The 26,564-nt window shown below is 48.8% G+C and overlaps 1 protein-coding gene and 1 long non-coding RNA gene across 4 annotated transcripts in view; one reads left to right on the top strand and one right to left on the bottom strand.

Annotated features, from left to right (window-relative positions):
• The window catches only part of LOC125699405 (uncharacterized), a 315,820-nt gene extending 292,724 nt beyond the window's left edge, over positions 1 to 23,096 (top strand). The window contains exons 1-5 of one of the 3 annotated variants that reach the window (XR_007379536.1): positions 4,524 to 4,601; positions 9,746 to 9,848; positions 10,561 to 10,712; positions 16,418 to 16,501; positions 17,434 to 23,096. This is a non-coding gene — a long non-coding RNA (uncharacterized LOC125699405). Of the gene's footprint in view, positions 1 to 4,523; positions 4,602 to 5,326; positions 5,421 to 9,745; positions 9,849 to 10,560; positions 10,713 to 16,417; positions 16,502 to 17,433 lie in introns of those variants that run through there. The other 2 variants (XR_007379535.1, XR_007379534.1) reach the window with 2 other exon arrangements.
• IRX5 (iroquois homeobox 5) lies at positions 1,515 to 4,359 on the bottom strand. Its single transcript, XM_048958930.1, has 3 exons — positions 3,828 to 4,359; positions 2,509 to 2,914; positions 1,515 to 2,348 (listed from the first exon to the last, which is right to left on the bottom strand). Exons 1-3 carry the CDS (start codon positions 4,074 to 4,076, stop codon positions 1,609 to 1,611), a joined length of 1,395 nt encoding a protein of 464 aa, XP_048814887.1. The 5' UTR covers positions 4,077 to 4,359; the 3' UTR covers positions 1,515 to 1,608.
• Positions 23,097 to 26,564: the final 3,468 nt, after the last annotated feature.

Here is a 26,564-nt window from a genome sequence, read left to right as displayed (position 1 = left end):
CTGCCGGCACCGGCCATGGGAAGTTCCACCCGGGCCGCCCCGCACAGCCCCATCCCCGCGGCCGCTGCGCTCCTCCTGCGCGGAACGCGGCCGGCGCGGAGCTCCGCACTGTGAGTGCGGGATCCGAGCGCGGGTCGGAGCGGGCGGTAAAAATTCTTGTATAATTTATAAAGGGACAAAAGAACCTATTGTTGTCCCTGGAAAATTCGAGTCTTCACACATTCAGGTCGGAACAATTTTGATTTCAAACGAGATTGCACGCACCACTCGGGTACCCAGGAGTTCAGACGTGACACACGAAGGACCTTTCAAAGCCCCGTAACACGCACACGCGCGTGAATAAACCCGTTCCGGCCACCGAACGGTTCCGACAAAGTTGAAGGGCTCACAGAACAATTATCCGGATTAGAAAAAAAAACAAAAAAAAAACAAAAAAAAAAAACAGAAAACAAGGAAAAAAAAAAAAAAAAAAACAAGAAACGAACCCGAACCAAATCCCACGCGAACGGAACGGAGCGGGCTGCCCGCCGCTGGGAACGTTCCCACCGTGTCCGCCTCCGCCCGACACCCCCCGCTCCGGCCGGCCGGCGCAAAGCAGAGCCCTTCTCGGTCCCCGGCCGCCCTCCTCCCGATGCGACGTTCCACCAGACCGGGTCGCTCGGCTCCCGCGGGCACTGGGCGCCGCCCCCCGCCTCGGCCCCCGGCGCACCGCGGGGCTCGGAGCGCTCCGGGACTGCGGGCGGCGGCGCGGAGCTCCCGCGGCGGCGGGCGGGCGCCAAAGCCGGGCCGAGTGTGACCCCTACCTGCCGCCGCCCGCAAGCACCGCGGGCCCGGGAGGGGGCCCCGAGCGCTGCCCCCGCGGCCGCGGCCCCGGGCACCGCCAGCGAGGGGAAATCTGGCAGAAAATCGAACTCATTAGCGAAGTTGAGCAGCGGATCGCTTCGCGTGAAACGCGGCACTGATTGCGGGTAATGAGGTTACGTGCGGGATCGGCCCCGCGCCCGCTGCGGGAAGAGAACGGGGCTGCGGCCGCCGGAGCGGGGCTGCGTTGTGCCGCCCGCCCACTTCCCAACGAGCGCTGGATCCCAGAAGTGGGACCCGTTCCTCTTTGCCCTTTTTTTTTTTTTTTTTTTTTCTCGTTATAGTTTAGCGCACGCCCAAGGGGGAAAAAAAAAACACTAGCCATAAAAAAATAAATTAAACTTGTATATATATATTTTTAAAACTATGAAACAATTCGGAAAAAGACACAGAAATGTATATATTTATATTACGAAAACAACATTAATGCCTGTACAGGTGTCTCGATTTCATAATTTACTTCAAAGATACCGTATTATCAATTTAAATACAAAAGCTACATTAAATATACAGAGGGATCCGTACAAACGTCCGTGGGGGCCGCGGGGAGCGCTGCGGGCGCGGGGGGGGGAACCACTCGGCGCCGCTTGTTTCGTTTTTGCCTTTCTTTTGCTAGTGGAAAAATAACTGCCGCGGCATTTCTTATTTCTTTCAATAAATTAAAAAAAAAAAAAGAAAAAGAAAAAGAAAAAAAAAAAGAAAAAGAACCGAAGCACAGTCCCAGCGGGGGAAGGAGGGAAGCCGACATTAAATGCTGGACATACCTTTCTTCAGTTCGTAAGGCGAGTCCTTGCCGAGCTCCGCCTGGGGCTGGCTCCTGGCCGCCTTGGGCTCCTTCCCCAGCCCCTCGGCCCGGCTCAGCACAGTCTGGTTTAATCCATTGAAGGCGGCGCCGGGCGCGGCGGGCCCGCCGGCGGGGTGCCCGTGCAGGGCCCCGAAGGAGCCGTAGTTCGTGTAGCCGGGGTAGAAGGGCGCCGTGTAGTAGAGCGGCCGCGGCAGGACCGCCCCGTTGGGGAAGGGGCACTGCGCGGGCGGCGAGCGGGGCCGCGGCGGAGAGGGGCGCGGGGGGCCGCCGCCTCCCAGCACGGCGGGGCCGGGGGCCGCCGTTTCGCCGCCCGCCTCCCTCGCCCTGTCCGCCGAGGTGGCGATCTCGGCCAGCGACCAGAGCTTGGGCTTGGCGAGGGCCGCCTGCTGCGGCGAGTGGATGACGGAGGCGGCGGCGGGCGGCAGCGGGTGCGGCTCGGCGACGTGCGGCGGCCCCGCGGCGGCGGAGGGCGGCCGGAACGGCGGGGGCTCCTCGGGGCCCGGACCGCGGCCCCCCGGGCACGGCCCCAGCGGGGAAGCGCCGGGCGCTTTGGGCGGGCCGTCGAGCCGCTCCTCCGGAGGCTCCTTGCAATCCGAGTCGCTGAGGCCGGCCTCGGCCTCCCGCGGGCTGGGGGGCTCCTGCAGACGCTCGCAGCCCGGCGCGGCCCTGGGTTCCGCCGTTCCTGCGGGGGAAAGGACGGGGGTGGGGGGGCGGCTCGGCGGGCGGCCCGAGGGCCCCGCAGCTGCCTCCAAAGCCCGCGCGGCGCCGCCCGCTCCCCGTCCGGGCGCACCGGGCAGCCCCGAGGGCGCGTACCCCCCCCTCGACCCCGGCCCACCACCTACCTGCATCCGGAGAGCCAGGGTCCCCCTTCTCCTCCGGCTTCTGCGGCTCGTCCTCGTCGTTCTTTTCCAGGTCGATGTTCTCCTCCTCCTCCTCGTCCTCGCTGCGGTTCCGCGGGGTCCAGGTCATCTTGTTCTCCTTCTTGAGCCGCCGTCGCGCGTTGGCGAACCAGGTGGAGACCTGGGTGAGGGTCATCTTGGTGATGATGGCCAGCATGATCTTCTCGCCCTTGGTGGGGTACGGGTTCTTGCGGTGCTCGTTGAGCCAGGCCTTGAGCGTGGCCGTGGCGTCCCGCGTCGCGTTCTTGCGGTACGCGGGATCCCCGTAGGGATAGGAGCCCAGCGGCGCCGCGTACGGGTGGTAGCCCAGGGAGCCCGCCATGGCCGGGGGGTGCTCGTAGGGAGAGCCCTGCGGAGAGAGCGCAGAGCGGCCGTGAGCGCGGGGCGAGGCGGTGGCGGGCGGCAATGACACGGCAAGGGCAGCCGGGCCTGCCCGCGCCCCGCAGCGCCCCGCAGCGCCGCTCCGGCCCGGGGGGGGGGGGGAGCCGGGAACGGCCGGAAGGCTCCGGCCCCGAGGGAACCCCGCTCCTCTGCCCCGCGGCCGGGAGCGCGGCGCTGCCTTCCCGCTGTTTTCCTTCCCGCTGCGTTCTCAGTGCCTCCCCGCTGCCCCCGGTTTCCCCGGGGCTGCCGCCGCGGCGGACAACCTGCCGGGCCGGGAATAAAGGGAAAAGGAAAGAGCAAACGGGAGGGGGAAAGAAAAGAGGCCGGGAAAATAAAAATGAAAAATAAACGAGAAAAAGGGAAATAACTCAAGGAAACTCCGCCTGAAGCGCGAACAGAGCAGAGGAACCGAGCAACGACCCCCGGCTTTATTTCGGGTGCGGCGGCGGAGCGCCCCGGGGCCCATCGCAGCGCAATTAGCGGGGAAAGTTGCCGGGCTCACCGGCCGCACTTCAACTACCTCCGGCCGCTGTCGGTTCCTTCCCCTTTACACCGCAACAAGAAAACGGTTGCGGATTTCAGACGCTCAGTCTGTTCTTCTATATAATCAAAAATAGATAATTTTTGCTCTCGTTGGGGAAGCGGGAGCGGTCCCTCCGGCGCTGCCGCTGCCCCGCGCGATGCCACCCAGCCCGGCTCGGCCCCGGCCGCTCTCCCCGGGCCGTGTCCGCAGCGCTGCGCGGTGCGGGAGGAGCGCGCTGGGGCAGGGGGCCGCGCCGCCTTTTGTCCCCGCGAGCCCCGAAATCGAACGGGAACAAAAAGCGGGGCCGTGGGAGGGGGTGCCGTGCCCGGCGCGGTGCGCTGCCCGGTGCTGCTCTTACCACGTAGGAAGTGAAGGCGGCGGCGGCGGCGGCGGCCGGGTCCGTGCCGTACTGGAGGTGCGAGTTGTAACCCGGGGACGGGGCGGTGAAGGCGGTAGATCCGGCATAAGGGGAAAAAGCGGAGCCCGAAGAAGATCTCCCAAGTTCATCGGTCCTGGGTCCGGAAATCACGCTGGTGCTGTACGCCGGGCACGAGTAGAGAGCCAAGGAGGCAGACGGCTGGTACAAGTAGCCCTGAGGATACGACATGGCCCCGCGCACACATACACCCGCGGGCCCGGGGGAGCCGCCGCGCTGGGTTGGGGCCGGGGCTGGGGCCGGGGCTGGCCGCCCTCGCCAGCCGGGCAGCGGCACCGCTCCGCGCCCCGCGCCGGGCACCGCTTCCCGCTCGCTCTGCCCCCGCTCTGTGCTGCGTTCCCCTCTCTGTCTCTGCCCCTCGCACCGAGGGGGGGGGGGGAGAAGGGGGGATCCTTTTTTTCTTTTTTTTTTTTCTTCCCTCCCCCTTCCTCCTCGCTCTCGCTTTCCGCAGGGTCCTGCCAAGATGCTAAGTTGGAAATCGCAGCTCCTGACGCCTTCTGCGCGGCCCGGCGAGGCTCCTCCTTCGCGGGGTGTTGTCAGGAGGCCGGGCCGGGCCCGGGCCCGCGGCGGGGCCCAACCAGCGCCGGGGCTCCGCGCTCCCGCCCTCCCCGCGCCGAGCGCGAGCTCGCGGGCAGCGCGGGGCCGTGCGGGTGCGGCCGCAACTTTCGGCGTGTGCCGAGCGGCGGGGCGGGTGCGGTAAGAGCGGAGCGGATCGGCAGTAGATGTATCGCGCGCCCGTCTCCCTCCCCTCCCGCTCCTCCCTCCGCCGAAGGTGGGACGGCCGTGCGGCGCGGTACACCCGGCGCTCAGACCGAGGAGCCGCGCCGTCGGCTGCCGCCGGGCCGGGCCGTGGCCGGACGGAGCAGGGGGGGACGGACACGCGCAGCCCTCGGGAATCGGGGGAATCGGGGCGGATCGGGCCGCACGGACAGCGCCGACTGCCCGCCGATCGGCGGCTGCGATCTCCGATCGTCCGCATCTGTTTCCCACCGGGAACAGCTCAGGTTACCCCCGCTGGTTGCTCTCCTGGCCCCCCGCCGGGGGAAACTCGTTACTTCGGTGCTCGTCCCGGGCCCCCCGGGCCCCGCTGCCGGCTCGGGAAAGTGTTTGGCAAGGGTGGGCCGAGCCAGGGGCTCCTGCCACCTCCCCGCAGTCGAACGGCAGCGCCTTCCCGGGAGGGGCTCGCGCCGGGTTCGGGCTTCGAACCCCAGCCGCAGGGATCAGCCGGCGGCACCGGGCACCACCGCGGGCGGGGCGGGCGCGGCCCGCACTACACTTCCCGGCGGGCCCCGCTGCCGCCGGGCCCGCCCCCGCCCCTCCCGCCATCCGATTGGCCGTCTCCCCACGGCCGGCCGTCCCTCTCCTCCTCCCGTTGGCTGGCGGAGCCGTCGCTCCGCGGGGGGTAGAACGAGGCGGGGCAGCGGCGGGGCGCCGGCGGCACGCGGGAGCTCGGCGCTGACAGGGCGGCGCGCGGAGGCGCTGCTGGACGGGACGGGTGGCTCCTGCCCGCCGCAGGTGAGGAGCGGAGCGGGACGCGGCGGCGCCGCTGCCCACGGCCCCGCTGCCCCGGTGCTCGGGGCGCCCTCTGCCGGCGAGGCAGCCGCGCGGGACCTCCGCGCCGGCCGCCGCCCCGCCTAGCGCTGAGAGGAGCGGGGCTCTCAGGACGCGGTAAGGCCGCGCGGCGCGGGGATCCGGAGCGCTCCGTTCGTGGCGGTTCTGCGGCGTCACCTCCGCCCCGCGCGGCTCGCTGCGGAGAGACATCTCCGTTTCCCGCTGTATTTACGCGGCCCGCTCGGCGGGAGGTGCACCCCGAGTACGGGCTGCGTCCCGCTCTGCCCGCGTTGTTTGCGGCGGTTTGTTATCGCGGTTCCTCGGCCGCTCAACTTTCTGTCCCGGGCGGCGCCGAGCGCGGGGTCGAAGCGCCGCGGTGCCGGAGCCGCGCCTTTGCTTTCCGCCGCTTCCTTTCGGGACGTGCGGACGCAGCCGGGCGCCGCTTTCCCTGCCGGCGGCGCCGGACGCGCGGAGCGCCTCGCTGTGAGCGCTGCCCCAGCACCAGCGTCCGAGCAGCCTGCTGTTGTGGTGGCCCTGGCAGGTGCGGCTGTCTCGGATGCGAAACGCAGTGAGGAAGAAGCAGCGCGATTTTTTGTTTATTTATTTGTTTGCGCGCGTGTTTTTATTTATTTGTTTTTGAAGTGCGCTTAAAAGACGCTGATGGATAACGCCGCCTTGGCAGAGGGTGCCGGCACAGGTGTGCATCGTTATCTTAATTAAGATCCGGAGAAAATGTCATCTTTCAGCATGAATTATGAAGAGAGATGCACAAGGAGATCACTTCAGCTTTTTTTTTTTTTTTTTTTTTTTCCCCCCCCCTTCTTCCATATGCAGAGGGAGGGAGGTGATTTCACAGCCCCTTTCTGGTATTTCTGTATCACAGTTCCTCACCTACCAGACTCATGCTGGATGATCTTGTTTGTCCCATAGTTTGGGACCGCATTGCCTGGAAGCCCTGGGAAAAGCCCTTGTGTCTGAGGCTGCCCCTATGAGCCACATCGGGAGACTTTGGGCTGCAGGAGAAATTGACAGCTAGGAGAGTTTTATGTTATGCATTTAAAGGTACAAGCAACTTGCATTAGCAACAGAACAAAACTTAGGTATCTGTGCATATGTGTATATACATACATATATATATATTTTTTTTCAAATTGTAAAGAAAAAATATTTTACTTTTCTCACCTTTATAGTACCATGGAACAACTTTTACAATACTTAAAACTAATTAACTGCAGAGTGGTGAGGAGCTCATGTTGTGCTGTTAAACCAATGGAGAACTCAGTGTACAGGAGCTAAAACCTCCCACACAATGCTCTGGCAGTGAGCTGCAGGCTGCCCTGCAAGAGTGCTGTGCTTGCAGCTGCTGCCCCAAGTGGGGTACTGGGAGGTGCTGTGCATGCAGTGTGAGTCCTGCACGGCTCTCAGCATGGCGTGGTTTTTGGGGAGCTCTCCCTATGTCCCTGCACTCTACCTGTTAGTGCTCTGCTCCCACTCAGACCCTGGCACATTTTCGTCGTGCCTGCAGTCAGGACAGGACAACACAGGCAGATCTCTGCATTATTTTCTTCAGCAGACCTTTGCAGGCAAAATCTTTCTGTTTGTTAGAAGCTGATTATCACTCTTTATCCTTTTTTAATTGCACCAAAAAACCTGTTTGGTGTGTGCAATAAAAACATGCATGAGTGTAGAGAGCCCAGAGCGGCTGTACAGAGCACAGAGCTCCAGCAATCCCAGCAGTGCCATGGGAAAACCTGAGCTGCTGTTTCTGTTTCCTTGAAGTTTCTTGTAATGAGCTCAAACGCTGCGATTTGCTTGAATTTGCTGCCGTGATACGGACTAAGTTAAATATGTCTTTAAGGTTAATTTTGCTTACAGTTCCTTGGGCATATGTGGTAAATGTGATTGGCTTAGTGAAGGGGAGGGGAAAAAAAAAAAAGAAAACCTGCTCCTTTTTGTCTCACCCACCCAGTTTTCCCTTCCAACAGCCACCTCTGCTGGCAGCTGCCTCCCGGTGCCAAAGGAGCTGCAGGTGAGGGGTGGCTGTGCTCTGTGCAAGGTGCCTTCCCAGCACAGGGCTGCAGTGGGGCCGCACCTGTCCCAGGGCACAGCGGTGTGCAGGCAGCCGGCTCCTAATGGCAGCGCTGTGTTCATACGGCTCTGTGTTTTACCGGGCTGCCTTGTGCCTTTACCTCTGTTGGAGTGTATTTTTTGCAGTTCTGGTATTGGTGACAGCTGGTGAGGCAACCTTCCTAGTCCTGCGACCAGAGAACCCCTTGTAACAGTCTGAATGTTAACAGAAATCAGAGAACAACCTTTCCATTTTCTTTCGTATGGATACAGATGCAAATGATTCTTGAAGCTGTTTTCTGCAGATCAAATGAATGTGTGCTGCACAGAACCAGCATCATCATCATCATCATCTTTTTTTGTTTGTTTGTTTTCTCTCCCTTCATATAAATCATTGTTTCAAAGCACAGAGGCAGGCTGGATCCAGGTAACAGGGATTGCACTGTGCTAACGAACTCATGACCGATTGATCTCCTGCTCCTCCTGAAGGAGGCATTTCACAGCTTTTTCTTTCCATAAGCACAGCTTTTTCAGTGTTTCTCGGCATTTCTGTCACATATCAAGAATGTGTTTACCTCTGAAACATTTCTGTGCTGGCATCCGTGAAACTTTTCATGCCCTTCGCGTTTAATTTTGTACAGAATAACGCATGGCGTAGTATTTAGGTCTTCTGTTTTCAATTAAGCTGCATTAGGTAACTAAGGTCTTCTTTCATATCCCATAACAAAGTATCAATATCCAGATGGTGGTGTGCTGGGACAGCATGGCTATGGCTGCTACTGCAGAGCTGAGAGCTATCGCTGCAGCCAGCGCGATAAATAACGCCGAGGTTGTGACTCTTGGCGTATTGGAGGTGCACTAAATAATGCTACAGTGCTGTTTATTACTGGTTTCATTGGATAATATGCAGCTGTAAAACCTGCTTGAAGCTTTTATTAAGAATACTCTGTCATTATAAAAAGATGCCTACAACTTCTTTATGATATTAACAGTGCCGGAATTGCTCTGTGCTGGCTGCCTGGCTGGGAAGGAGCACAGCTTCTCTGTGCTCCAGGATGCAGGGATGTCTCCTGGGAAGGAGACAGCTCTGGGTTGGAAAAGACACTTGTAAAGCACTTTTGTTCTGCTTGCTCTTTGCTTTTTCTTAAGTTTATTTCAGTATTTAATTTCTTGCTTCGATTAAACTTCAGCTGATATCCTCTGTGCTATAAACGGTGCTATTGAACTGACACCAAGGAAACCTGTGTGGTTATTTGAGAGGCTGCAGGATGGCTGAGGAGCTTTAGATGGACCGAGAAGATGAGGGGGGAGACTTGGTGGCAGGAAAGGAGCAAGGAGTCTGCAGTCCCAGCCTGTTTCCTCATTCAGCCTGTGGCACGTCATGTGGCCGGGATGTGTCTGCGTGTGTAACCTCTGTGCCTCTGTTTGCCTGACTGGAACCCTTTGCATTTCCTGGAAATACTCAGATTTAAGCTGTTGTCCATACACATATCACTTATTAGACTGTTGTGTTTTCAAGCAAAAGCAAATTATTCATTCTATTACTGATTTATTAATTAAATGCCAATAAGTTTCCATATTCCCCAGACCTTTGGTTGCCGTATGGCTTTATTTACGGTGCAACTCTTAGGCAACACAGAACCAACATCCACCAGTGGGATGTGGTAATAACATGGTGTGTGTGGGATTTGACATACATGTTGGATCAGTGGATGAAGTGACCCTTGTGTTGCTCCGTCCTTTACCTTAAGTTGTAAGGGAAATCTGTCCCAGTTAGAGATAATTCTTTTATTCCTTTGTTATTATTCCCTTTCCCTGTTCTCCCCATGTCCGTGCTTTGCCTTGGCAGAGCACAGCCAAGAGGAGAAGCAGAGAGGTCTGTGATGGGGAGAACAAATCCAGCACTCCACCCCAGCAAGCACACCTGAATGCAGGAGGAGACTTGCACAGTCAGAATACACTTGGGCTTGCAGCAATTTTTAGCCATGTGAAGTCCTATTCAGAGCTAATCCGAAGTGATTTGTTCTGCGTGCAGAATGATTCATTAAGTAAAGCATTGCAGTAGTGGCACTGTCCTTTGTGCTACTGGGTTCTGTCTCTAACCAGCAGCAGAAATAACGTTTCCAGTGTTAGTCCTGTTTCTTTTAAGACCATCGTATGGTGCAGATGGTAAACGTTGTAATAATTATGTTTTCTCTTTTTCTTTTTTTTTTTCTCTCTAGATGAGTTCAGGGAGACTGGTTTAAGCAGTGCAGAAGTTCATGGATGGAAGAAGAGTCCTCGTTTCAGAGCACCTAAACATGAAGATTTTGTAAACGCCATTAGGTAGAGAGTGTTGCTAATAGTTAAATTTTATCAGTAAGACTGAATGCTGTAACTGTGATTATGCACCACATTATTGGTCATGGATCATATGGAACTGCTTTTAATAAATGTACATAGACTGGTGGCTTAAATAAACAGTATGAGTAAGAACAGTGAATGGGGGAACTAGGCACTAGAGGAAGTGCTGTTAGCTTATCTTTAAGCCAGCATCGTTTATTTCTGCAGTGCTGTCTGCAAGTTCTTGTATGGCTTGAGAAAGTCACAATGAAGAACAGTACCTTCTTATTCAATAAGTTATTCTTATTCTTGACCAGAAAGACATATCCATTGTCCTTCATAGTTCTCAGCTGCTACAGTAACTTAATGCTTTGTCCAGCAAAAATAACACTCACAGTGCTGACCTAAGAAATATCCATTTGTCTGTGGTGCTGCAGCATGTGCTGCTCTTCCTTCTCAGGGATCCTTTGCTGGGAGCTGCTGTGTGCTGCCTGCTGCAGCGCAGCCCTCTGGGACCCCTTGCCTCCAAAGATGGAATCCATGAGCCTTTTCCACTTTGAAACTGGGAGTTCTCCCTCCTGAGCCCAATGAGTCTCAAATATTGCATAAAAGGATTTGATAGTGTTGTCCAGGAGATGTGACTGACTTAATTATTACTAATATTAAGTGCCTTACGATGCTGGGAAAGAGTCATTGCATTCTTTTTTGCAAATAGGAGAACTGGCGTGCAGGAGGAATGGATCTCATCTGTCTGCTGTGATTCTTGACCCACCTAATTGGCTAATGGCCACGAGCAATAACAGCGTGGCTCAGGGGAGCGGCGCTGGGGCAGAGAAGCACTGTGCTGTGCTGAAGGCATTGCGTGTGGTGAGTGGGGTCTCTCTCTGGTCTGGTGGCCAGTGAGGAGATTGAAAAGGGCTGGTGGTGCTGAGGCTGTCTCTGTCGGATGGCTTCATTTGAGATTTTGTGCAGGGGAGCGATGCCCTCCGTAGTGTGGTATTGCAATTCACTTCTAGGAGCTGCTCTTTCTTTATTTTTATTTTTATTTTTATTTTTTTTTCCCCACCCCCTGCTTTCCTTTCACAATAGAGGGGCCTTTCCCCAGGAGAAGTTGATTGACTTCTCAGCTCGTACGTGCAGTTTTCTTGCACTTGGTTAGTCTCGAAGGCAGTAATGGGTTCTTCTGGCCTGAGAATTTAGTTTCTTTTTTAATAGTTTATTTTGCTCAGAAGAGAGTCTCTCTAGCTTGCTACAAACAACATTGATTTTGATGTGTATCAATAAAGAGTTAGTCTTAGAGATGTGTGTTTTCCATGTAGAAGATAAAGACTTAAAACCTACATGAAAGGAATGCCTGTCTTGGAGAGGCTTGCTTAGATGTAGAATATGCCCTATTCTTTTGTATTTTGAAAAGACTGTAAAGAGTGTATATATATTCTTTGCAAGGAAAGAGGAAATAATTCCGTCTTTTGATTGTGTTTTTTTCCTTAGTCTTACAGTTGCAAGATAAACACTTGGAAACATGAGTTGGTAAGGTTAATGTGATTAAAATGAATATGTGATAACGAGCTCTGTGCATTAAAGATTAAGAGCTCAAATTACAGGCTCTGAAGTGGGGCGCTCCATGAGCGTTTGGGAATTTTGCTTGTGTGAGGAACACGAGGCTTTGGCCCACGGTTGCGGTTGCACAACAACGATTGCGTCCTGTCTGCTGTTTGATCGTAACCGATCTGCAGAGACGTGTCTGGTGCACTGCCGTGTCAGCGTGGAAATGCAGTCTGGGCTGAGGCTGGGGGTGAACGAGGGAATGATTTCTGCCCCAGTATTAGCAGTATTCTATCAAAACAGAGTGATTCACATTTACGAAGAGCGGTTTGTAGCGTTTTGACCACGCAGTGGTTAATTCTTTACGTATAAATTGATCCTTTATACAAATGTAATTCCATACACAACAGTTAATCTCTTTGAGTGCGAGTTGCAAATATGCTGGCAATTAATTTATGTAGGTTATGACTCTCTCCCCCTGGCCCGTATTCTGCAGTGGTTACCTACGCTAAAGTTGAGTTGGTTTGTGCTTAATGAAAATTAGATGTGAAATGTGATATGGAGAGGACAAAGAAGCATTGAAATCCTTATTGGTCTTTAAAAGACAAAGGTACTCCAGACAATTTTCCTTTCTTGATCTCCGGAGAATTTGATGTGTAATTCTGTTAGGAGCAATTTGGATTGAAGGAGATGGAAATATTTTCAGAAGCAGCGATAGTACCAGATATCACTGCGTGCCTTTTGCAAAGCCTACTTTTGTTTTAAAACGCTTTGCATTCTGAGAGGCTAACTTATAGAGACTCTGCCATTGAGAAAGAAAAGCATTTTAGAGCTTTTGTGGAGAGACAAGCCTAGCTGTTATTTCTGTGCTATTTGCTAACGGTGCACCGTTTAAATGAAAGTTTGTTTGCATAACAGCAATGGCGTTTTACCTCCTCTTCCTTGGGGTTCTGTCCAACTGGATGTTATGAGTGGCAGTTGCAGTGGCTGCTAAGTGTTTAAATGATGACACCATTATGTGAAGTGATTTTGTAATTCTTGGCTGGAATCTCTCATTTCATCTGCTCTCATCTCCTTTGAATCATACTCCCTGGCTGCAGAGATTATGATTGATTTGTTTGTGACAGATTGCAGGAAACAGTCATTGATTTTTCAATATTTTACCTTAAAATTATTTACAGTTGTAACCAAGGGGAGGTATTTCCATGGGCTGTCAGCCCCTGAAAGACTGGGATAATATTCCCTGCTCCCTGACAAGACAAATTACCCGTAATGAGTGCAGTAGCTGAAGGGTATACTTTTATTTTAAAATATGTCAATAACCCCAGTGACTAAACGAATATTGATTCAGCATAATGAAGCCTGAGTAATGTGAAAATGAGCTCTTCAAGGAGCATGGTAAAGACTTTCTTTTTAGCTTGTAGCAAGAAGCTTTTCATTCTTTACTGTTAGGTAGTGCAATTGTGCAGCTTTAAACAAGTCGTACTGAAACAGCAGCAATATGCAGCGTGAGGAACGTAGCTGCTGGTTTTTTGGTGCTTGTTTGACTGCTTATTTTCTTCAAGCTCCTTCCTCCGTGCAGTTCAGCAGATCAGATGGTGAAAGAGAAAAATGCAAGTTATCCAGGGCAGAGATAGAATTACTGTTGGTGTTAATGTCTTCAGCAGTAATATTCTTCAGCTAGCCTAATGGCATTTTTAAAGTGGATTCCGCATATATGAGCATGGAAATGTATCTAAATAAACTGTAGATTTAATTTCATATTATTGACTTCTCAGACATATTGATGTTTGTTCTATATGATCGCTCTAATATTCTCGTCCTTTAACAATTTAGGATAGCTGCTTTATGAGAAGCTAGATATACTGTGTTATAAAACTTAGTTACCGTAGTGCACATTTTTCTTTCTGGTGCCTTGTAATACCGCGTGTTCCTTACAGAATGGGAATTTTCAAGCAGTAATTCATTTATATTACAGTAATTTATGCAGTGCCATAGGTGTGGTGTGGGAAAGCATCTAATAGATTAATACGGATGTACTTCAATTGTTCAGGGTAAGGATTAGATTAAAGACCATGTTGGGGTGCAATTTTCTTACTGTTAAAAATATTGAATGCTAAAAAAACTGTCATAGGAAAGGATCAATTTGTCATTTGTATTTGGGAGCACTGCGCAACACTGGGTATAAACAACTGTGTAACGCAGGCTTACACCGAATGGCATTTTGTTGGTGTTTGTGTGCAACGTGTCAATTATGAAATGATATTGTAGCCAGGAGCCTTTAGTGAGGTGTTTGGGCACAAAGATGACTTCCCTTATTTTCTGAGGGGCGACTTCAGTTGCATCCAAGTAGCTTGTGAAAATCTTCAGAAGAATGTCTTCCAATAAACGTGATTTTTGCAAATGTCATCCTCTAGCACAGCTAGAAAGTTATTTCACTTGAGAACCTGTGGCATTGTGAATTAAATGCCAACCCTGCAATCTGAGAGATGTTCCTGGTTTTTATAATCTGTTAATTTGCAGAAGGGTGTTTAGTCTGAGAGGTTTTGTGCGTAACACCAGGGGTTTGCAAAATACTGGTGAGTTGTTAATGATGAAAGTAATAACCTCGCCGGGGGCTTTTGCAGGCTAGGGTTCAGCTGGGAACATTAAACTGATCAGTAGAGCTTTGGCCATCCCAAACTGTCTGACTGTCTTCTGTATTTCTGTTCCTTTTGTTTTTTCTGGCTACCAGCAGGAGGTGGGAAGGGAAGGCCGCCGTTGGGTAGCTTTCCCACAGTAGTAAGGAAAAGGGAGACAGATCGGAGCTGGGTGCCAGATCTATTGCAGTCCGAAGGGCAAATAAATGTTTGTTTTAACCACATCTGCTTTTCCTGGATAACACTGCATGAGCTCAGTGATACCAAAGTGAACAAAAGCAGATACTGCTGGAGGTCCTGCTGAACCAAAGTGGGCTTTTCTTGAACGTCACTGGCTTGTTTCACTCGCAGGCCAGGGAGCTCGTTCTGCTGCCTTTCCCCAAGACATGTTTGCTTGTTAAATACCTGCCTGCATGGCGTTCCGGTTCAGGCCTGAACAACATACTTGGCTCTAAGGCCAAACGGTGCCTCCTTGGCTGCAGGAAGCAGACAAATGGCTTGTGAGCTCTGTGTGTGATACCAGAGATTTCTGGTGATGGGAACTTGGAAGCTCTTACGTTTCTTCATGCCTCCATTTAGCATTAGAACCGCTGCAATTGCCAGGCTGCTTTCAGGTGATTAATGAAGAGAAAACAAACTAAGACCCCCAAATCTCAAATGCTTGTTGGTAGCATTTGAAATCTCCTCCCAGCAGGACGTAAACTCAGTTCAGTAGGTGAAAGTAAAGGAGAAAACTATGAAATAAAGCTAATGGGGTAAAAATGGAGTAATCTAATTTGTGGCAGAGCAGAACCAACAGTTAAGTCATGCAGGACTGAATATAAGTTTGGGTTAATAATTAGGGGTCGTATGTCTCTAAATGGTGCAGGATGGGGGAAGACACGGAGATGTGGGTGATAGGAATCAAACTCCCTGACACCTCCCAACTCCTGTTAGAGTTGACTGTTAGAGAGCCATAAAAATCTACGAGGAGGGCCCACGGTGCTTTGAGGGATCTAGCCTAACTGCTGTGGCTAAAAGTGAATGGCTGAGTTAATGCATGAATGTTGAAATCTGCATTTGAAATTATGGAAACAAGTTGAGAAACAAGAGCTTAACTGATGGTTGACTATTTTCAGTGCTGGGGAAAGAAGTGTTATGTTTTCTTTTTTTTTTTTTTTTTTAAGGAAGCTCCAATGTCTTTGTGTTTGTTTGTTTGAACTTATCTTTTAGTATGAAATGTCATTCCCAAAATGAGGTAATGTCCTTGTGTTGGTGGCAACAGCTGGAGTTGCAGAATTCATAAATAATTCAAAGAGGGATGAAGGGTAGGGGGCTTTGAATCTTTATAATGCACAGACGCTTCATTTTAGATACGGCATCATTTGAATTCACTCAATATGATGATTGCACTGACCTGTCATATTTATTTGATGTCCCTTCGAAGGACCATATGCTCTGTCCTTACAGTGCTCGGCATGAAAAAGGAAGCACGTCGCTGTCCGAAAGGCAGTGAGGTTGCTGTGGGGATGAAGACCCTCTCTTCCTCTCATCACATCAGTGGATGTACTGCTGCAGGGCAGTAGGAGAAAGTGCAGTTGTTACATCAGTGCAGTGACTGCATGGTAGTGTTGACTGGAGAAAGAAAGGTGGAAGAAAGCAGAAGCTGTTTGCATGAAAGTGTTCTAGGCGTGAAGAACTCAGCTGCCTCTTAGGGCCAGTTGATGTGAGGTGCTTTGTGTGTGGGAGGCAGAAAAGACAGAAGCCAACTAGAGATCTGCTGTGAGCTGCAGAAATCTGGAGGTGCACTGTGATGGCTTTACTGTGGGAATACAATTACTCTGTTGGAAGCTCGGTTGTCCTGCAGTCTTCTGGGGATACAAAGCTCAGGTCTTTTCACTGACCAGTCCGTGAAGCTGCTTGCTTAGCTAAACAAAATCTCAGGTAATGGTTTTGGGAAAACATGCTGTGGGAGTTCTTGAATTCTGGCAGCCGTTGCATCTGTTTCTGCTCTTTTTTCCATGATGTTTTTGTTTGTTTGTTGTTTTTTTTCTTTTTAGAAGTTACATAGCAGTGTAACAGCTTCAAGTTCAGCCATGTGCCCTAAGTAATGAGCTGTGTGATAATGAGTGATGTGTGATTCCTACTGGCTAGCACATTGGCTCATGTTGACAATTCATAGTAGATAACAGGGCCGTGTAAATGTTACCTCTGAATGCACTATTAAGAGGCAATGTTTTTATGGAGCAAGGTGTAATTGCAGCAGAGAGCAGTGATTTGTATGAAATAGTTTGTCCACTGAGCTCATGTCACTGGCAGAAGGAAACTAATGAAGTGCAAGCTAGTGAAATGCAGTAACTAGAAGCTGTGAGTAAGAATGCTAACTGTATGTAAAACTTTCTCTTCTAGATCCTGCCATTGATGACCAAACCTCCCTGAAATCTTCTTATCAGTTGCTGCCAAGATGAGAAGGATAGCAGGGAAGAGGAGTGTGTAAGTGGTTCTCATGACAGTTAATTTCATCATTTTATCAAATGACAGGTTGTTGGTTTTTTACCTCAAAACTTGACTGTCATGACAAGATGCTTTTGGAAGCTATCTTTGTAAAACGAAACTGACAATTTTTAGGATACAAAGAGTTATTGTCTCTTTCTGTACAATGTCGTCATTATGGTAAACCGCTGGAAGGTCTTTATTTCTGAACTAATTGAACTTGCGTAGCTCACTCATTTATTTGAAAATCTGTTGAATGCCATGTGAGAAGTTCTCTTGCCAGTTTCTTTTCTCTTTTTTTTTCTCCAATGAAACAGTTATTCTTACAACACTCAATTTGTTATTGTCTAAAGTACTGTTGCCCTAGCCTCCTGCAAAGTGTTTCTTCTTAGTAATTCTTGAACAAATAAGGAATGAATCAGGTTTTGTCCTTCCATGTTTTACCTCTCTGTAAAACCTTCTTTAGTTTTCAGAATGACAGCATTACAAAGAAAGGTGCTTTACTTCCTTTGCTTTTTTTTTTCCCCCAATTGCAAGTGTCTTGTGCAATGATGTTGTGAATATGTGCGTTGCCAAAACACAATTACTGGGAGGAGAGACAAACTGCTGGGAATGTCATGTTATACCAAATCAAGAATTTTTAACTTTTACTTACTCTGCGCAATCTTTTCAACTATAACTCCATATATTGCATCTGGCTTATATTTTGACTCTACTGGAACCAATGTGTCCTTGGAGTTGTATTTTAGAGTAATTTCAGATTCGTATGTATTGTGGTTGTTTTTGTGTTGTTTTTGTTTTTTTCCTCCACCAGTCTGCTTTAAACTGTTGGGATTAACTTCAGAGAAGGCAAGAGATACAGCCTCCTTTGCAGCAGCTGTGCTGGTTATAAAGGAGGCTTCATGCAAACTTGCTTGCTCTCTTTTTTGCAGGTTATTGCTCTCACTAAGCAAGGAAGTTGAACTGTTTTCCTGAGCACACCCAGAATTAATTCAGCCCAAGCTGATCATGTTATCACATGCTGGTTACTGCTGGCCCGGGTCATTCTGATGGAAGAGCAGGAAGCACACAGACCAGCTGCACCAATGGCTTACCTGGGAAGGGGTGTCACCAACAGGGGAGTTGTGGAGCTGGTGGTGGTTTGGTGTTTTCAGCAGGTGCAGCTGCATCTCTAAGGTAAAAATTTGACCTGTTGGAAAGCTGTGAAACTATGTTATGAGTAATATTTGTGTTTCAGAGCCACACGGGATAATGTAAAGTAAACCTTTGCTCTGTGACTCGTACTGTTCAATGTGAGTGAAGAGAGGTGGTGTGAGTGTGTGTAGCTGACAGGATGGTGATTGCAGGAAATCCTCTGTGCTAAAGATGCTTGAATGGTGCGGATGCTTCCATCTCAGCAAACACTGTTGTGTGAACACACTCATCAGAGAGGTGGCCTTAACCACTACATGCCTTGAAAGAAGGCTTTTGACACTTGGTGACCTGACTAGCTTTTAGAGAAAAGGGAAGAGCTCTTGCCTCTGCAGCAGAGCCTGTCTTTCTACCCACTGCTGCTGGTCTGCCTGATTCCTGCAGTATGGGCAGGAATCCAGTGAGACATGCAAGCTCTCAATGTTCCCTGTGCCAGTATGGATGATCTGTGGTACTGGAGGCATTCTGGGTAAAGCCAGCACACATTTCTTCAAACCTGGCCCTTTTTGCATGAAGACTGTGGATTGTAGGTGCTGTCCCATTAACAGGACTTGGGCAGACAAAGAACAAGAGGCTTTCTGAGCAGTTAGAAATCTGAGAGCAGCAACTCTGCTCGTGTCTCCTCTTGGGGCACTGCTAGATGAAAAGAATTCAGTTCAGTCACAGAAAGAACTGAGCTTCCACCTCAGCTGGTGCTGCATTCGATACCTTTTAATTGGTTCTGAGCAGGAGAATGAGGAAGTATGCACTGGCCTCTCTCATGTGCCATGTATAAGGGAGGGAAATAATGTGTGATATCTGGAGAAGAACTTGGTGCACATCAGGATAGCACCATGGCACTGCTTTGCAGGAGAGAACAGCTTCCCCTGGCTGGCGTATCCACAGCAGCACTGCTGTACCACAGTACCTTCAGACCAAAGCTGTTGCCCAGCCTCGTGTTGGCCTCAAAAGTAGCATGAGGAGATGAGATTTAGGCCTTAGGACTAAGGCAGATAATCACGGACTGGGGACTGTCCATAAACTTAGAGTGGCTAGTATTTAAAAATGATGTGATGAAAAGAAGTAATAGATATGATATGACTGTGTGAGGCCTATTGCTTTCCTGCCAAGTTTTCAGTAAATTTGGCTATGCACTGCTATACACTGAGGAAAAAATTTGAACTAATCTATCAGACAGTTTTTTAATCATGTTAGCCTCTCCTTGCAGTGCAGTGCTCAGTGCATGCGTGGCTCAAGGAGGCGAACCACATAATTTCTAAAATCCTCAGTTTGCCACTGAAGCAGCCCATAGGGTGAAGGTGAGGGCAGCTGCAGGCACTCAGTGCTGTGACGACAACCTGAGGTCAGACCCCTGCTGAGCTGTCTGTGTTCAGAAGTGAAGCACCGTGTCTTCCAAGGACTGCTGACACATCTGTGGCTGCTGAGGGCTGAGCCTACAGAGCTCCTTCAGACAGCCTGGAATCCTCACATCTTAATATGGGCCATTGTCATACCCATGTTAAAATAGTTAATGAAATACTTGTGGCTTTCTAACCACCCTTTTCATCTACTCAAGTGTTAATACCATATAGTTTCACATAATTAAACCAGTACTGTAAAATAGCATCTGTCTTATGTAGAGCACTGTCATGGCTACGTTATGCCAATGAGTAAAATTTTATGTCTGAGCACTTAAAATGATCAAGTATTATAGTTAAGACTGTCATATTGTTTATGTGGCACTAAAAAGAAAACAAAATACAATTTCACAGCAGACATATATACATATATATATTTTTTTCTTATAAATACTCCAAATAATAGGGTGGATTCAACTAGACTTTCTGTCTCTTCAGTGGTTGCTGCATTCTGTATGAATATATCAGGATCCTGGGCATTTAATAATTTATTTTTATTACAAACACATGATTTCTCTGTATGTTTGCCACAGATCTGTTAGACAAAACATAACTTCTTGAATAGCATTGTACTCTCACTTTCAAACTCCTTTAACTTCAGTTCAATCTTGGTTGAATACAACGCATTCCTGAAAACAATCTGTACATCTGTAACATGGCAAGTTGATTTTATAGGATTGTTTTCATATTTGAGACATAGCAAAACATTTTCAAGGTGATGCATGTTGATATATGGGGATAAAGATCAGTTACTGACAAAGTCTAAGGTGCAAGTTTTTAATAAGACTAATGAATAATTAGAAATTATCAGAAAAGGAATAGCAGATTTTCTAGCACTTTAGGATTTTGAAGGCATGTGAAATGGTTTCACAGAGGTGTATGCCTGATCAAATGGCTGAGCGGGGTGGAAGAATTCCTTGCAGGCTTCTGTGGTTTCTGTTACACCTGGGTTCAGGCTGAGTCGCCTTAGTTGTGTTTTTGGCTTAGAACAGAAGGAGGTACCTCGGTGTAACGAAGAGCTGGGGCATGGCAGCTCCCACTGAACTGCTAGGCACCTTTTTGTAAGTCCTTTCTTTAAAAACAACAACAAAAACGTTTGGGACAGATGGAACAAAACCAACTAATTTGGCAAACCTTCTCCCTTCCACAATCAAGCCTTTCTCAAAAATGCTATTTAATATCACGGCACTTGGTTCCAAGGAGTGTGATGTTTCATTGGCTTTAGGTGGGTTTATTTCCTCCATCCATCCATCCACCCCAGCGCCAATGAATCAAGCAGCACATGAATTTTTTTCAGAGCAACAGTCTTTTGTACACTGCTGCAAAGTGTAATGTCGCCTCGTTGCTAGAAATAATTATTAGGTTTAAAATAATCTGACAGCGTCCTGCTGTGTATAAATTAGGTTTGTTCCCTGCTAAGATCAGTTTGCTGGCACCCATTCACTAACACATCACCAGAACGCGATCGCAAGTTGATCGCATCCGGTTATCTGCCTTTTTTCTTCTTACTGGGCTTTTTGTTGCTGTGCTGTCACCCAGGTTGAAATAAATGCATGCAACTCGTGCGATTCAAAGTTCTGTGCAGCCTGGGGAGATGGTAGTGGCTGTTCAGCAGCAGGCTCAGGGGCACAGGCACTGCAGAAGGGAAGCAGTTGTTTGCGCTTCAACTTCTGAATCTTGTGCAACTTTGGTTTTGGCCAACTTGGGTATCTTCTGCTCTCAGACAAGCAATATGTTATCAGTGAGGTCCCAAATGCCAGGTATAATTAGCTCATGTTTAGAGTGGTGTTGTTATGTTTTGACGTGTATGTGCAAGCCTGCTTTCATGCAGAAGAACATATTTGACGTGGGAAGAATGCTGTGTGATTCAGAAAAAGTTAGAAACATTACTTAAAGCTGTGCACTGATGTTTCAGATTTCATAAAAGGCCACAAAGTTTTTATTTCTACGTTCATGATTGATTAGGGTTAGAGTTTTAAAGGCTTAACGCTGCCTACAAGTACTTTGTAGTCAGTCACTGAGAATTATAGGCTTGGCATAATTCACATTTCTATTCTTCAGTATATCCATTATTGTTAGATGCTGAGTAGTCATTGCACACAGATGACTGATTTTTTTTAAATTTTATTTTACAGTTTTACACATGTGGAAAAATACTTTGTTAGAGCAGCTCCTGGGTGAACGGGGTAATTAAAGAACTGCGCCGCTTTTATTGGAGTTGACACATGCTGCATGTTCTTAAGACCCAGTATGTGAGCAGAATGCTTCCAGGATTTATTGCCAGTCAGACAAGTAAAGATACTTTTAATAGGAATAAAGATAACTTCAATTTTTACACTGTTAAATAAAACTGTCTTTAGGAAGAGAACTATGACTGTGATACACTGCTTGTGCCCTTGTTTTTTTTTTCTGTATATATGCATTTTGTAGACACACCTGCACACAAATGCTGGAGACATGATCACTTTTATTTGACAGTAATTGTATGTTCTGTTTTTACTTATCTGGAGAAAAAATAGTGTTGTAATGCTGACTGAGGATCTTAGTTTGCTTGGTGCCAGAGGAATCCTGCAGTTGGTTTCTTTATTTAAACTGAAATGCAATCCTCCTTAGTTTGACTTGCAGCTCTTAGTGTCTGAGAGCTTGGTGTAGCAAGCAAGGAATTTCATGTAACATAAATTGGAGACTCGGTTTTGTTTTAAATGATGAGCGCAGTGTTCTGCATGCGTAATGCCTTGCAAGTTGTGAAAAAAGTAGACTCGTAACTGCAGCACAGAGTGGCTAAGTGCATTGTACATGAAATCCCTCAAAATGGCTATTGAACAGATACAGTTACTGACAATGTCATTTTTTGTGATGTGATCTGTTTCCTTTCCTCTGCTTTCTTTTTCCAACATATTGGAACAATTTGAGGTCCATTTGAGAACACTCAGTCTGCCTTTCCTGTTAACAGCTCGTGTCTAAAAGTATCTTTAGCATTCCTTTTTTTAAAACTACAAATACGTGTTTAAGGCAGAGTTCACAAACACATAGCTCTCAAGATCAAGCCAGTTCTTAGCTCACTTTGCATGCCTTTTGTTCACACAGCTCGCGGTGTGGAGCACCCTGCCAAGCACACTGCTCCTCTGAGCTGCAGTGAGAAGTGGATGACCAGTGCTGCACACAGCTAAGCACACAGCCTTATCAGCAAGCGTGCTTTAGGTAGGTACGGGTGCAAAGTGCTTTCCTGAAGGAGCAGGCAGGTGTGGAAAATATCGGAAGGCCAGTTCTTCTGCTGTGACTCCTTACAGCAAGCCCAGCGCCGGGCTGACACTGTCAGCAGCAGCCACACCTCTGCCAGCCCCAGGCGGTGCCAGGTGGGTGGAGGCCTGGGATCAGTGGGAAGGGACACAGCAGGGAAGACAAACATGCTGTTGTTTTCTGAGCGCTTCCAGGTTAAAGCACGGCCATCTCCATCTCCACGCTGACAGAGAGGAAGTCGCAGAGTCACACTGTTGAGCAGCACAGAGGCTGGAGGTGATTTTTTTTTATTTTTTTATTTTTTTCCTCCCCCAAAGTCTTCTTTTAAAATAGTTATAATTAAATCACAGAACTTTTGCATGGAAAGCCAGTGGCAGTTATTTAATAAGAAATGCTTTGTTAAGCATTAAATTTTTTAAATTCTTAGTAGCATCATGTATTATCTGTACTTTGTGTTGTTCTTACAGCTATTTGGCTTAAGACCATCATGCTTTCACTTCCGTATTTTGGGACATTTAAACTGTTAAACTCTAAGCACTTTTCAGGCATTACGTTTGACTTACTGTTATTACGTACAATAAAATATAACAGAACACAATATTAAAGTCTGTGCTGAAAGAATATTATTTGGTGGCTACAAATAAAGAATGCAGACAAGTTTTTAAAATCTGTTTGGGTTTTCATTTTTTTGCTAATTCTTTAAAGGAAGTGTTGTAATTATTAGCATTATTTTTAATACAGGAAAAAAAGTGTTCCTTACTGGGAAGCGTAAGATGCAGTAGTATACTGTTGTCTTATATTTCTAGGGCTGTATTAAATAAACTGAAAATATACACTTGTTAATTTTAGCATCCTGTTAGCATATGCAGTAGGAACTAGTTTTATATCTGAATGTGCCAGTGAGAAGCTGTGTATTTTCAGCTGTTTCTGTATCCCAATAAACCCATCCGACAGACCGGGCTCTGCAAAAGTTAAAGATGAAAAATTGGTTTCTGAACTCCTTGTGTGCCGCTTTAACATTGCGAGTTGATTCCCATGTGCTAAAGTGTAAACTACCAACTAATCCGTAGGAGTTTTACAGGAGCGAGTCATTTAATTAACACTTTTAATTTCAGATGTGAGAGAAGGTGAAGGCGAGGTCTGGAAAGCGGAGAGAGGCTTTGTGCTTCGTAGCTGAAGAGTTGCTGTGCTCTAAGTCTGCTGTTGATAGCACCCATAGACCGCCTCCTTCCTGCTAATTAGGCTTCCTGAACACAGCCTCTGGAAATGGCTTGAGAAGTGTGTTGGGTGGGTGTTTTTTTTTTTGTTTTTCCAACCAACCACTACACCACCATAAATAAGGAAACTGCATTGTATGTAGCTATTACACCAGGCTCGCTTGGCAGGCTGTAATTTAATAGAACAACAATGATCAGACTAGTATATCAGTTAATTTTCAAAACATTTTATTCCACACAAATTAGCACAGGTCCTGGAGGGCAAAATGACAAGAGGTTACTCGTACACTATGTATTTAATTAATTGAAAAATGCTCAAATTGCTTTTACAGTTGTTATTAGAAAGTAGAATCAGTGTTGCCAGTGCTCAACCATAATTAGAGCCCCGGGGAATTAAATATTTAGCATTAGTAATGTAACAGCACTTAGGACACAAATTTCTATTTTTGTAATGAAAGCAATACAGCGTAAGTGCAAATGGCTGAAACGACAGCTGTGACAAGTGAAGCAGCCTGGGATATTTCAATAAGACACCGCATTGGACAGCAAGTCTTACCGCATTACTCGTCTGTAAGGGAGCTGCAAGTTGAAATCCCAGCAGCCACGCATTACAGCCCGCGTTTGGGCTCCTGATTGCTCGCAGGACAAGCCGCTGGGCAAATGTCACACAGCCGGGCTGGAGAGGGGCCGCATTGCCCCGCAGCGGGGTCAGCGGCGGGCAGGGCGGAGCGGGAGCCGGGCCTTGTTTGTTTGACTTCAATTAGTTCTAAGCAGCAGCAGCGAGCTGTGAGAGGTCGGGCGTTGGCTGTAAGGAGCGGTGCTGCTGGATCGCTGAGGGACCGAGGGTTGGCTGGGCACGGATTGCGGGGCTGGGCACGGCTCCGAGCTGCCTTTGTTCTGAGGCACGCGGTGCGAAGCATGAATAAAGCACACGGCTCCAGTTCTCTGCTTTTTTCTTCTCACGGTGGAGGGGAAGGAGGGCAGTTCGAAGCCACCTGTGTTTCTCGAATGAAAAAAAAACAAAAAACAAAACAAAAAAAAGCGGTCTTTGGACACGGCACAGCTTGTCAGCGCAGCTGAGGCTGTGTTTCCTCAGAACGCGCCATCGGCTGGAATTGCTGCCGCGCCGTTTGCAGACGAGCTTCGTTCCCGCTCGGCACGCGCCGGGAACAGCGTCACGTGGCCGCCCAGCCCTGCGCACGGCACGACATGGCGGCCCCGCCCTGCGCACGACATGGCCGCTCTGTGTAGACGCGCGGTGCGGCTCCTCCGTGTGGAGGACGGGGCGGCTAGGGCCGGCTTTAGCTTGTGTGGAACTCATCTTCGGCCCGGTTTGGGCTGTGGCTGCGGGTTTTCTCGGAGATGTACCTCAGCGCTTGGGGCTGCTCCGCAGGGGCTCTCAGGTAAGCGGCAGGCGATGCTGCACGAGGCTCGGCTGCACATAGACTCCTGCTGGCCGTGGGGTGCTGAGGTACGGCCGGGGTCACGGGGATTTTGGGTTGGGGTGTTTCCGTTTTTTGTCCCAGTGCTGTAAAACACAGAGGCAGGCCCTGGCATGTCCTGGTTCCTCACCTGTCCAGTTGAGGATTCGGTGCCCTTTTCTGCTGCAGTCCTCTCTTTGGGACATGCCGCAACCTACCCTGCCGCCAACCTCTACATTAAGACAAAAGCTGAAAGAGACGAGCTTCAGCCCAAGGTCGCTCGGTGTTCTGATGCTGTCCCTGAAACCAGCCGAACACGCCCAGGAGTTCATGCATTTGCAGTATGATAGATCTCCTGAATTTCTGCTAGGGGTTATGTTCTGTGTGATTCCTTCCTGTTTTATTTTCTCCTACTCAAGTGAAGCCAGATCCCGAGTCTATGGGTATCTGCTAATGTCGTTAAACCCACTGTGCCATTGAAGGGCAAAGTGAAGGTTCAAGTCCTCCTCAAGCTCTCTGTGGTCTTTAGGGCCTGATTCTGCAGCAGGGCATGATGTTACAGCAATGAGTCTGTCAATACAATAAGGATGACAACTCATCTAACTGTGGTTACAGAACTGGACCCGTGGAGAGAGGGGCTTCCTACTGCTACTTGTTTTATTATAAATAGGGAAGCCGGACCACAAAAATACATTCAAAAATTGCATCCCACTGTTCTGAAAACTCTGAAATTGGGTTCATGCTGTGCCGTGTTGCTGATCTGCATGTTTCCAGACAGTTGGAAAACTTAAACTTGCATTACAAACCAGCCCATATTGAACAAATGAAGGGCAGATTTTCAGTCTCAGCTCCCCATTTTGGGGGTGGGGAGGAAGGGTGGTTAGGCTCTTAATGTTACACTGGCGTAGCGTGTGTGACGATGAAATGAATTGGTTAATGAGTGCCTAAGCATCTGTTCAGACTCTGGTAGATACTTTGCCAAGGTTCAAGTTCCCTAAGGAGGATTAGCCACCTGGTACAGTTTTCATGATACACTGACAAAGGGGACACCCACCTTCAGATTTACTGCAGATGAAGAATGAAGGCTAGAATATAGTTCAGACAAATGTACAGGGTCCCCAGGAAGCTTGTGAAGTTGCGTGATGTAATTTTGTAATCTAGCGTCTACTTTTGTAATTGCTGTGATTACAGCAAGGTCTGCAACTGGTGTGTATTTTTCTAGCGAGATTGAAATGTATTCTCTCAGCTTGTCTCATGCCGTCACCAAACAGATTTATTTATTTTCTTTTCTCTTAAATGGCATGCAGCTCTTTGCGCGCAATTATCTCTCTTGCTATATAATATATAAAATCAATATACACCATAGGGCAACAAGAAATTGTGATAAAAATAGTTTTGAAGAGAAAAATGAGCATTTCATAGCCTGAGCTTACAATTAGGCTTTCTGAAGTGTCTAGCATTTGAGGCATGGACAGCATTATGAGTTGATGAAAGGCCTGCACTAAAAGGCTGAAATTTATGTGATGGCAGTATCGCTTTACGATGAGCGTGATTTAGGAGGACTTTGACCCATCAGATGCATTATAGCAAAGCGACT

Source organism: Lagopus muta, chromosome 12 (assembly GCF_023343835.1).
Source record: "Lagopus muta isolate bLagMut1 chromosome 12, bLagMut1 primary, whole genome shotgun sequence".
Lineage (NCBI taxonomy): Eukaryota > Metazoa > Chordata > Aves > Galliformes > Phasianidae > Lagopus > Lagopus muta.
This window is presented reverse-complemented; position numbering and strand designations above follow the sequence as displayed.